The sequence below is a fragment of the Globicephala melas genome, chromosome 9 (genome assembly GCF_963455315.2).
Source record: "Globicephala melas chromosome 9, mGloMel1.2, whole genome shotgun sequence".
Taxonomy (NCBI): Eukaryota; Metazoa; Chordata; class Mammalia; order Artiodactyla; family Delphinidae; genus Globicephala; species Globicephala melas.
This window is the reverse complement of record NC_083322.1, coordinates 92,361,949-92,374,514: the sequence shown is the minus strand read 5'-3', so window position 1 is coordinate 92,374,514 and position 12,566 is coordinate 92,361,949. Positions and strand designations below refer to the sequence as shown.

Below are 12,566 nucleotides of genomic sequence, written 5' to 3'. Positions count from 1 at the left end.
GTGGACTTAAAACAGCTACTAAAAAACTGAACAGATATGAAGAAATGAGGCAAATACCTCTGTTCTCAAGTTCTATATTTCCCAAGGCCAAATAGAGCAAAGCATGAATACTGATGTTCAAAACAAGAAAATGATTCTTCAAGTTTAAAGGAATCATTTTCCCCCCTAATTTTAGCCCAGTGTTTCTGTCCTCTACTGTAGCACACATGACAGAGGAGATCCATACTGGTCACCCACAACCCCATACTCAATTCCTACATACTAGCTGTAGTTCCATCAAGTTTTCCTCATATTCAAAAAAGATATACCGGGACTTCCCTGGTGGTGCGGTGGTGAAGAATCCACCTGCCAATGCGGGGGACACGGGTTCGATCCCTGGCCTGGGAAGATCCCACATGCCGTGGAGCAACTAAGCCTGTCCACCACAGCTACTGAGCCTGCGTTCTAGAGCCCGCGCTTCACAACTACTGAGCCCACGTGCCACAACTACTGAAGCTCGTGCACCTAGAGCCCGTGCTCCGCAACGAGAGAAGCCACCACAATGAGAAGCCCACGCACCGCAGTCAAGAGCAGCCCCTGCTCACCACAACTAGAGAAAGCCCGGGCGCAGCAACAAAGACCCAACATAGCCAAAAATAAAATTAATTGATTAAAAAAAAAAGATATACCAAATCAAATAAGTGAGAGAGATGTAATTGATGCTACTACAGTGATAAGCTGAAATCTGCTCTGTTTTGAAAAAAACAAGAAACCCTACAACAATTTCTTGAACACTTCATTCTACCTGTAATAGCTAATTACTTAGAAAATACTTCAAAAAATATTTGGATGGGGGTATTACGGTTTCTTTCTGCTTATGATAACAAAGAAATATGGATGGAAATCTTTTGGTGTATGTTTATTTCAAGAAATATCTAGAAAACTTGGGATAATACAGTGAATATGCTAAAGGCAGTGAATTTCAGTATGTTATTAAAATTTACTAGAATAGTATGTGTATTTTAAAGTCATTCCATTAAATTAAGCCTACTTCTCTAACTGATTTTAAAGAAACTGGAATTATTTGAATCTGAAAAAGAGTAGTTTTAAAGACGTACATAACCCTGAAGGAAAGGATATTTGCTTATAAAATAAAATGATATACCAAGTTTTTAACTTACAAATTTGATTAAGCAGAAAATTTCAGTATACATTACCTGAAGATGCAAAGTTATGGGATTTTAAATTTCCTACTTCCTTAAGTTCAAAATTCTTATATCAATTCAGCAAGGCAATGGGGACCAAGGTTCAGTGAACACGCCACACCCCTGACACTTCATTGAAACCCAACATTCCATTTTAAAAGAGAAAAAAAAAATCAATGGGAAAATTACGTATAAAATTTGGCTCTATAGTCAGTTCTTCTGGAACATATCTATTCCAATGTGAACAAATATCTGCATAAAAAGAATCTATGAGATGGAAAATGGTAATTTAGCTGTTCTCCATCTCCACTGAAACCTACACGAAAACAAGAAGAAAGGGATTTATAGTCAAAGTATGACAGACATATACTTCTATTAAGAAAGGAAAACCAAACTACAGTGAAATCTCAGTTAACCAGCTAAGCAGGTAGAATCCTTAATTAAGAAGAATTTCCCCCTAAAGAATAGTCATTGAAATTTAGTCATTCAAGAAGTATACTTCAAGTGAAGTTTTGGGTTAAGTATACTTAAGGACCAATTTATTTTTTTCCTTCAAATTCTATCGAAAGGCACTATTATACACAATGGAAAGAATAAATAATTGGGAGTTGGAAAATTTGAGCTATACACTCTTGATGATACTAACAAATATTTTTGGATCTTTCAAGTCACTCAACCCTTTCTAGGTCTCCATTTTCTCAAACGCAAAATGAGGGTTAGAGCTGTTAAGCTCTAGAACAACTTCTAACAAACAAACAAGCAAAAACATACACCTTTTCTTAAAATAAAATATTAATTAAAAGTGTAGTAAGTTAAATAAAGGCCGAAAAGCTCTGGCTAAAGTAGGTATAGGGGACTGGAGCCCTGTCCATAACAAGCTGTCCATACCACAGTCTGAGTTTAACAGAACTCTAATGTATCCAAAACATACCATTTAAAAACCTCTAAACACTAAAAATAATTTTCAGAATTATGTCACAGGAGCTGCAAGATTAAAAAACAAATTTTTCACTCTTAAAAAAAATTCAAAACGGGGATTTTTTTTTCAACTAACCAGAAACTGGCAAAGATTCAGTGAACATAAATAACTATTGCTAAGAATTCCAATTAACTGATATTTTATTATATCCAATTATGATTACACTAAATAAATTACAGAACTGTCATAAGGAATTTATACATATATGTATATATATTAAAGAAATAATGCTGTCTGACAAGAAAGGAATGGGCTAATAAACTGGAGATATTAAACCCAGTTAATTTCATAGTTTATATAAAATTCCCTACTTCACAAAAATATTTTGAAATTCCATATTATTCTTCTAAGAATAATCCTAATAAGACAAATCAATTTCACTACCATCAGGCACAAAATGAGCCAAGTGGGATACTTGGAATCCCTAACTTTAGCCACAGAAGCTCCACGCAAAGAAGTTATACACTGAACTTCCTCACAATAGTTTGTTTAAATAAAAGGTTCTAGGGAGTTTAAAACAAACGCACATCTATATATAGATATAACTATAGTTAAAAAAAAAGTTTTAAGTAAGTCCAAAATAATAATTAAAACAAAATATACAAGTTTAAACATGTAACATAAAAAGCATTTACTAAGGTTTTTCATTAAACCCCAAAATTACAAACATCTTAACGTCTGGACATGCATTAGAAATTTAAGCATGAATTTTATTTAAAAATTCCTAAGTTCATTTAAGAAACACTTAAAATGGCACATTTGAAAAGAAATTATATTAACCTCTAGGTATGAAAAAATCTATTATTTTTACATTGATTTAATGTATAAAATTTTGTAATTCAAATAGTCAACCCAACATGGTCATGGTATAAAACTTCATTATTTCATGTATCTAAGCATGAAAAGAAAATTTCCTTTTTGTTAAAAAATAAACTATCAATATGGTATTCTTAATATAACTTCTAAAACTGGTCACTAATGTCTATAATATTCAATTGAAAATATTCTTACCTTTCTTCTGAGCTATACAACCGAGCAAGTCCAAAATCTGCAAGTTTTATCTGCCCTCTGGTGGAAGTAAGATAAAATGAAAAAATATTAGTCTACTCTGAATTGATCTTACACATTCATGTTCTATTCCTAGAACTAACCAAAAATTCACTGATATAACTGAAACTTCGATTATACTGCAGTACCCAAGGTTCTACAGGAAAAGGCAAATAGATAAACTCACAAAAATATAAGGCAAAAATTAGTACTTTTCTTCGGATAATTTCAGCTACTATTACACTAGTACTGTTGTTATATTATTATGATATATATATAGTATATTATTATATATAGTAATAATAGTACTAATAGTTTCTCGGTACTATTCAGTTCCTATTTAGAAAAGTACACTTCAATGAAAATAAAACAAAATGAGGTAATTCATACTACCTTAGTAATAAGACAAATTATTTGTTCAATTCCAGCCAATAATGCGCAAGAAATGAATCACATCATTTTAAATTTATGTTTAATTTTCCAGTTCTTAGAGTGACATGGTGCTCTATAGAACACTTTCTACTAACTAAAATCAGGACCAGGCATGCCTCACTTAAACCAACAAATAGTACCAATTACAAGAGAATTATCAGAGTTCAGGTTATGCTGTCAGTGAAATATTTAACATAAGCTTTGAATATGTATGTATGTATGTACGTGCATATACACGTCAAAAAATGTTCACTTTACAACTGTGATGACTGACTGTTTTTTTAAAAAATTCCAAATTAAAAAAGATGCTAAAACCTATTCTTAACCTAAAACTGAAATCACATCATTAATTATTAGAAGAACCATTCACATTATTTGGAAGAATATCAAATGAGAGGGTCAACTAAGTATTTTGGTTGGGGGGAGTGCCTATAATCTTTATTACTTCCCTCCCCCCCACCCCCCCATGGAGGTATGACAGCTGTTATTGACCAACAACAACAAAAGAAAAGGAGTGGTTAAGTAGTTTGCCCAAGGTCACGTAAACTACTATATGGTTTATGTATACTAGTATATTGATTCAAACTATTACGTGGATTCAAACTCAGGTCTTTATGACTCGAAAACCCCTATTTATATAAGGTCAAAGGGACTGTAAAGTTCTTTAGAGGTTTGATCCAATTAATCCTATTAAATTCCTTGGATTGAGGGGATGGATGAAACTTCAACAAGTCAACCAAGTATTATTTTACATACATTACAAACTATTATTGGAAGTTAATTAACTAAAGTATATTTAACACAACTTCAGACGTAGCCCAAGCTGTAATATTGATTTTGTTAAAATAGTCTGAGCAATAAAAACCTAAATTTTAAATCTTTTTAACAGAATCAAGGTACACATTATATAAGACTCATTTTAAACATATATATCAAACTCATATCATACCTATTATTTAGAAGAATATTTGAACACTTAATATCTCGATGCAAAAAGTTCTTCTTATGACAATAATCCAGACCTTCCATAAGCTGTCTCATGAATGACTTTATGTGATTTTCATTAAAATGAACCAAGCCTGATTCCAGTAGTCCCATCAGATCATGGTCCATATATTCAAACACCAGATAAAATGCACCTAAGAACAACAATTAACACATTAAAGATTTTGTTCTTACAACTTTTCTATAGGCTCAGAATTTTTAAAAAATAAAATGCTGGGGAGAAAATTAATCCTTGAAAAGAACTGCTACTTCTGTCATTTAATAATGTTCATGTCCTTCTCTCTGAATTTAATATCAATACCATCCCAAGGAACTATCTAGCCAGTCTTCTTCTCCCAAAGAAAACTGCTATGATATAAAATCAACACTGCTAATTTCCACACTGCATAGTTTCTGGGTATGATTGATGTAAAATAAATTCTTAGCTGTTTTACATATTGAACAAATTGTCTCCCAGCAGAAGCTGAATAAAATCAGTATAGTTCGTCAAAGAAAATTTAAAGATGTTGTAAGAATTACTTTTGATAAAAAAAAAAAAAGAGTCTGGGCCCAGTCGGGCTTTAGATGACTTCTATTAAGTTTTCAATAAACATATAATTTAATTCTTTTATACAGCTCCAGAGCATTTGAAAGCATACAAATTACAACTTTATTTTATAATACCAGCTTATTAATCCTGCTACTAAATCCTAAAACAGCACATAGCACATACACAACATACATATGATAGATTCAAAATTCCTAAATGAAACTTGCACAAATTGAATCTAAAGCTGTATCTACAAATATCTCAATCAGGTAGTTTAATTTATCAATTCGAGAATGGAAAAGCTAATAAAATTCAATACATCTATCTTTCAAAGTAAAAAAGTTATCAATATGCCAAAAAAAGGCATCTGAAGAAAGTTCATGATCAGTTCGTGATTAAAAACAGAGCAAAGGGAATTCCCGGACGGTCCAGTGGTTAGGACACGGTGCTTTCACGGCAGGGCCCAGGTTTGATCCCTGGTCCAGGGATCCTGCAAGCTGTGGGCACGGCCAAAAAAAAAAAAGAACAGAGCAAAGATTTCACAGTAAACTTGCAATAGAAAGATTCTTTCCTAAAAGTTTATAATGGTACCTCTCTGAAACCAACAACTATTGTCATATTTAATAGTAAAATGTCAGATGCTGTACACAAGACAAGAATGTTCATTATTACTAACTATTCTAGAAGTTAGTAAGTAAAATTAAAAACAAAGTATAAAAACTTAAAGTGACAAAAACATGATTATTGGTAGATGAGATGACGATTCTAAAGATCCAAAAGAATAAAAAAGTAGCTGTGTTAGAAAAAAATCATACACAAAAAATAAAAGACTTTATATATGCCAGCAACAATTAGAAATTAAAATTAGAAACAATTAGAAAGTAAAATTTAAATGACTTTGCAATAGAAAAAAAATACTACAAACAACTAGGAATAAACTTTAACAATTATACAAATTTATTAAGGATTCACCAAATTGTAAAATTCTGTATTTTAATGCAATTTCAGTAAAAGGACCAATGATTTGTTGTTTCTTTTGCTGAAAGAACACTTGAGAAACTAACTCTAAAGTTCACCTTGAAGAAAACAAAACCAGAGTATCAACCAAAACGTTTCTTAAAATAAACATTTGCCCTACCAGAAATTAATATGACCTACTGTACTATTGGGACAGATAGAAAAATGCATATAATATATACGAGAAAAAAAAATCCCAAATACGTATCTACTAACTATGAAAACAGCCATTTTAAATCAGTGAAGGAAAAAAAGAGGCAGAATAGTACTGGGACAAAGGCAGTAACCCCAAAGGCAGATTGGGAATTATACCAAAAACAAACCTATTAAAAAACTGACAAATTTCACTAAATAAAAATTTAGAAACACATATGTAAGAAATAAATATGAAATAGAGGTAAAAGGCAAATAAATGACAAGCTGAAGAACCTATTTGCAACATAACAGATTAATTTTCTTAATATAAAACAAAGTCTTGGGGCTTCCCTGGTGGCGCAGTGGTTGAAAGTCCGCCTGTCGATGCAGGGGACACAGGCTCGTGCCCCGGTCGGGAAGATCCCACTTGCCGCGAAGCGGCTGGGCCCGTGAGCTATGGCCGCTGAGCCTGCGCGTCCGGAGCCTGTGCTCCGCAACGGGAGAGGCCACAACAGTGAGAGGCCTGCGTATCGCAAAAAAACAAAACAAACAAACAAAAAAACTTACTACAACAACTAAAAAAAATAAAATATCTTGATAATTTGTTATATTGATTACATACTGGAATAATCTACTGATATACTGGGTTAAATAAAAATATTATTAAAATGAACAGAGCTTTCAAAAATGAGACTAACCGATTATTTTAAATTAAAATATAATGTCTTGCATTCTGTTTCTATTAGACAGTACTGAATTAGAGTAAGAATTGAAACAGAAGAGCTAAAACTATCTCTGCATGCAGATGACCTGAATGTTTGTTCTCTGAAAGGACATATACATTCAATTTAAAAAACTGTTAAAAACAGTGACACAATTTAGAAAAACAGCAGAAATAAAACATACAGTAGTCACTGGGCTTCCCTGGTGGCGCAGTCGTTAAGAAACCGCCTGCCAATGCAGGGGACACGGGTTCGAGCCCTGGTCCGGGAAGATCCCACATGCCATGGAGCAACTAAGTCCGTGCGCCACAACTACTGAGCCTGCACTCTAGAGCCCACGAGCCACAACTACTGAAACCCCCGTGCCTAGAGCCTGTGCTCTGCAACAAGAGAAGCTGCCGCAATGAGAATCCTGCGCACCTCAACGAAGAGTAGCACCTGCTCTCCGCAACTAGAGAAGAGCCCGCACACAGCAATGAAGACCCAACACAGCCAAAAATAAAATAAATTTTTAAAAAAAGATCTAAAAAACAAAATAATAAAACATACAGTAGTCATTAACATAGCTACCAGTTAAAAGAAAAACATGGAGGTCCCATTTATAATAAATAATTTTTTTTTAATTTAAGAAATGTGCAAAATACGTCAGAGATAAATTACAAAACACTTTTAAAAGGCAAAAAACTATAAATGAAAAAAATGGATACATTCTTAGGAAGGCTCAACATGATAAAGATTTTCCCTAAGTAATTTATAAATTAAACAAAGCTCTATTTTTAAAAATACCTTGTTTTCTTCCTACAATTAGATAAGCTGACGTTATATCCACACAGGAGAATAACTAAGTAAGAATAGCAATGAAAATATCTGAAAGAGAAAGGCGGGGTGGGCACTAGGCTCTACCAGCCCAGACAGTTTAAGACAGAATAGTGAATTCCTATAATTAAAAAGTGTGATACTGCGAAAGGAACATGAAATAAAACAAATCCAGAATTATACCCAGGTATATATGGAACTTTAGTAAATGATAAAGATGGCATCATATCAATTCAGTGGGAGAAAAGATCAACTTATTATAAATCAGCAATATTGGGACAACGTGAATAGCCAGATAGAAATAGTTAAAACTGGTCTGTTCCTCACAACATACATACCAGCATAAAAAGCAAATGAACCAGTACTAAATATAAAAAATAAAACCATGAAAGTATTTTTTTTAAACATGAATTCCTTAATAACCTCAGAGTGAGGAAAACTTTCCTAACTAGGAATCAAACCAAGAAGCAACAGGGGAAAAGGGGGAAAAGGGGGAAAAGACTGATAATGTGACTACGGAAAAACAAAAATCTACTGAGCAGCTGAAAACACTGTAAGCAAATTTTGAAAAATATAGCAAACTGGCAAAAAACCATTAGCAACTTATTCCAGATAAATTACTTATACCCACTAAAAAAGCCTCTCTAAATTGAAAAGAAAAAGATTAATAACCGCACAGAAAAGTGGGCAAAAGACAGATAACCCAGACCACACACACAAGCAGTAGCCAACTGCCCTTAAACCAATGGAAAGTCGCTTAGCCTTGCTCATAATAAAAATGTATTTCTCAAGCTAAAACTTCACCACAATAACAAATTAACAACAGCTCAAATGTATGACACCAGATTCTAATGGCAAAGCTGTAAGGAACACTCTCATACACTGCTAGGAATTTGGCAATATCTAGCTAGCTTAATCATATTTAGCATTTCCATTTCTCTTTGACCTAACCAGCCCAATTCTACGGGCCTGTCCAACAATTCACTGACAAAAATACAAGATGGTGTAGGCAGACAGCTATTCAAAGCAGCATTATTTCTAATAGCAAAAGACTGGAAACAATGCAAGCATCTATCAGTGGGAGACTAACGGAATAAACTATGATACATCCACACAGCAGAGTACTGTGTAGCCATATCTATCTACTGATATGGAGTAATTTTCAGTATATATAATTAAATGAAAAGAACCAGGAACAGTAGAGCAGTTATTAATATGACATCTTTTATATAAAAGGGGGAGGGTGAATATGTAGCAAAGAAAAACTGTAAGGATGAACTAAACACTTAAAAAAAAAGGTCGTCCCTGGGTAAGGGAGAGAACTGGAAAAAGGAATGAAAATGAGACTACTCTGAATGTGCCCTGCTTTACAGCTTTGAGTTTGGAACCATGTAAATGTTTCACATGATTAACTATACATCATCACACTGAAAAGGTTAGAAAAACAGTACCTGAAAAATTAGAAACAGATGAACCTACACGTGTATCAAACCGTCTATACTAACATTAACTGATTATGGTATTCTGACTATATTATCCCTAGTGGGGCATATGCTAAGGACAAAAAGAACCAATAAGAAATCTTAAACTGCATTCAGTAGTCTTCTTAGTAATTAACATTGTTATCTTGAAATTATTATATGTATATTGTAGGACAATGCTAATTTCTTAGGAACCAAGGTTTTTAGTATTAAAAAAAAGACAAGTATAGGATCAAAAATTTATAAATCCCGCACTTTTAATTTTAAATTAAAATCATTTACAGTAGCCAGCCTCTAAGGTGACCCCAGTAATTTTCATCTGCTGGTATCCATGCCGTCCATTCAAGGATGGCCTGTGTGACCAACAGAATATTGAAGACGTGGTAATGTCACTGACCACCAAGGCTAGGTCATAAAGATATTGCAGCTTCCATCTTATTTTCCTGGATCATTTGCCCCGAGAGAAGCCAGCCACCAAGCTGTCAGAATAGTCAAGCAACACTTTTGAAAGGCCCATGCTAAGAAGAACTGAGACCTCCCCTCAACAGTGGAACGACAGTTTGCTAGCGATGTGAGGGAGCCACCCTGGAGTAGATTGTCCCAACCCTAGTTACACCTTCTAGTGACTACAGCTCCAGTCAACATCTCACTGCAATCTCATGAGAGAATCCAAGCCAAAACCGCCCAGCCAAGATGCTCCCAAATTCCTGCCCAGAGAAACTGTAAGAGATAATAGCTTCCAGCATCACCTCTGAAGTACAATTGTCAAAGAAGTGAACTTATATCTAAATAATCATCTAGATCTAACTTCCATTTATAGGAAATATCAGGGTTAGAAGAACAAGCTACCCGCCACCAAAAGGAAGGATACTGTAGATGACAACAGACTTAAGATAATAATTAACCACATACAATGTGCAGATTTCTTGTTTGCATCCTGATTCAAAGAAAGCCAACTATTAAAAATATTTTTGAGACAACTACATGAATATGGACAGTTAGATAATATTATAAAATTGCCAATTTTGTTAGGTAGGCCTCCTTCTTGTCTTTTTTAACATAATAGCAACTTCATTATAGATTACATGCAGATAATCAAGAATTTATGTTTACAATATAATGCATGGGATTCACTCAAAAATAACCCAGCAAAATAAAAACAAGTCGAGGGAGAGAAATAAACAAGATTAGCAAAATGTGATAACTGCTAAATGTGAGGGATGGGGACAATGGGATTCATCATACCATCTTCTCTACTTTTAAGTATGTTTGAACATTTCAGTAATACTGAATTTTTTAAGTGTCTGAAACAAAACTAAATAAATGAAAATTTTAGAAGGCATTCAAATTATGCTGAATTAAGGGATATATTTATTATTCCCATATTTTTAATTTGGTTTTTATTTCTATCGAGGTTGTATATTTACGTAGTTTTAAGCAATGTTTTCAAACTGTGGGTCATGAAATCAGTTTAGTAGGTCACGACCTGCATTTCAAAAAATTTTTTCTATTGCTTGATATTTTTTCCTATATTGTATTTAAACATTAATAAAATCATATGTAATAATATTTTTTATATAGCATGCCAAATAAAATTTCACTTTGGTAGGAATTTATATGCATACATATGCTTAGAAAAATGTCCAATATCAAAATTCTAAGAGTAGTTTATCTGTGTGAGCAGATGGGTGATTTTTACTTTCTTCTTATGCTGCCATCTTCTGACTTTTCTACAAGGAGCACAAATAATAATTTTTAAATATATTAACAACTGTGCCTAATATACAAATTTATAAGGAAAAAACAAATAACCCAAATGAAAGAAATGGCAATATCACAAATAAATATGCACATAGGAAATCAAAATTGTAAACATATGTAAGATGCTTCAGACCTCACTAGTAATCAAGAAAGTACTAATCAAAGAAACAATGAGAAACCATTTTCACCTGTCAGATTGGCAATATCCAGTGATGTCCAAATGAAAGGAAACTCATACACTGCTACAATTTTTTGGCAAAGTATGCTGACAAAAGAAAATATCCCTTGACTTGAATATCCCACTTTTGGAAGTAACCTAAGGAAATATCAGCACCAGTATGCAAGTATACATGTATAAACACATTTCTAGCAGTATTGTTTGTAATGGAAAAAAGATGGGGAAAATTGAGTGCCCATCAAGGGAGAATGGCTGAATAAGCCCAGTATATCCATACCACGGCATATTATGCAGCTAGATAAAAGAAAGTTTTATCACCTAGAGATGTGTTGTATTCCTTAATAAGAAAAGTAAAATACAGAATTAAAAAAAAACACCCACAATTAGCACAGAGGACTTATGGTTTCTCGTCCAACAGTAAGGAGTCTGGAAGTCGCCACACCCATCCTCACAATGAGAAAACAGCAAAACAAACTAAAAATCAACAGTTCTTCTTAGATCCATCAGAGACTGAGGTCACAGAGCAAAGCACTGCCCCCAAAATTGGTGAGAGAGATAGGCAGATACAGAGAATCACCAGTTCACCAGAGGAGAGGCCCAGAAGCAGAAGCCTCCACAAGAACCATTACCTTGGTAGGAAAGCCTAAACTATAATTGACAAATTGCTAGAGGCTCAGTGTGAACAAGTTTAAGAGTTAAAAACTCCAGGGGTTCCAGTCTTAGGGAAGCCCCCACCACCACCTTCTGTGAGTTTTATCACCAGGAACCCTACCAGCTTATCACACTGAAGATCAGAGATAAATCAAGTTGTTCTTCCAGCAAGAGGAGAGGAAAAACAGTCATGATGGAATACACCCTAATCATTCTGTTCTTTACCAAGGTGTGCCCTCAAGAGAAACTATTTTACCAGAGCCTAACCAAGTGGGGTTCAATAAGAGCCTTATCACCCGGGCAAAGAGGAAATATCCAACTCCAGAACACTCTAGCCTTTGACTTAGGGGAAAGAAACACTGACCTCCAGCACCTTTTGGCATTCCTGTCTCACTTCAGAGGGAAAAGAAACAAGAAAACCGATAAACATGTCTGAAGGATATAGGCTCACTAAAAAACTGAGACCAAATCACAGGACTACAGAACACTTCCCCTCCCCCCATAACTTACCATCATATATAATAACAGGGTACAACATCTGAAAGAACTGCATATCTCAGACCTTATTTAAGAAGTCTCCAGAGAAACCAAAAGACAACAGGGGAGGAAATCTTAGCCTCTGACACAGC

The 12,566-nt window shown here is 34.1% G+C and overlaps 1 protein-coding gene across 2 annotated transcripts in view; it reads right to left on the bottom strand.

Annotated features, from left to right (window-relative positions):
* Positions 1 to 12,566, bottom strand: part of CDK13 (cyclin dependent kinase 13) — a 110,609-nt gene that overhangs the window by 35,820 nt on the left and 62,223 nt on the right. For both annotated transcript variants that reach the window (XM_030871177.3, XM_030871178.3), the window contains exons 6-7: positions 4,592 to 4,781; positions 3,175 to 3,231 (exon numbers count right to left, since the gene is read on the bottom strand). In XM_030871177.3, the coding sequence (XP_030727037.1) occupies positions 3,175 to 3,231; positions 4,592 to 4,781 (247 nt within the window). The remainder of the gene's footprint in view (positions 1 to 3,174; positions 3,232 to 4,591; positions 4,782 to 12,566) is intronic.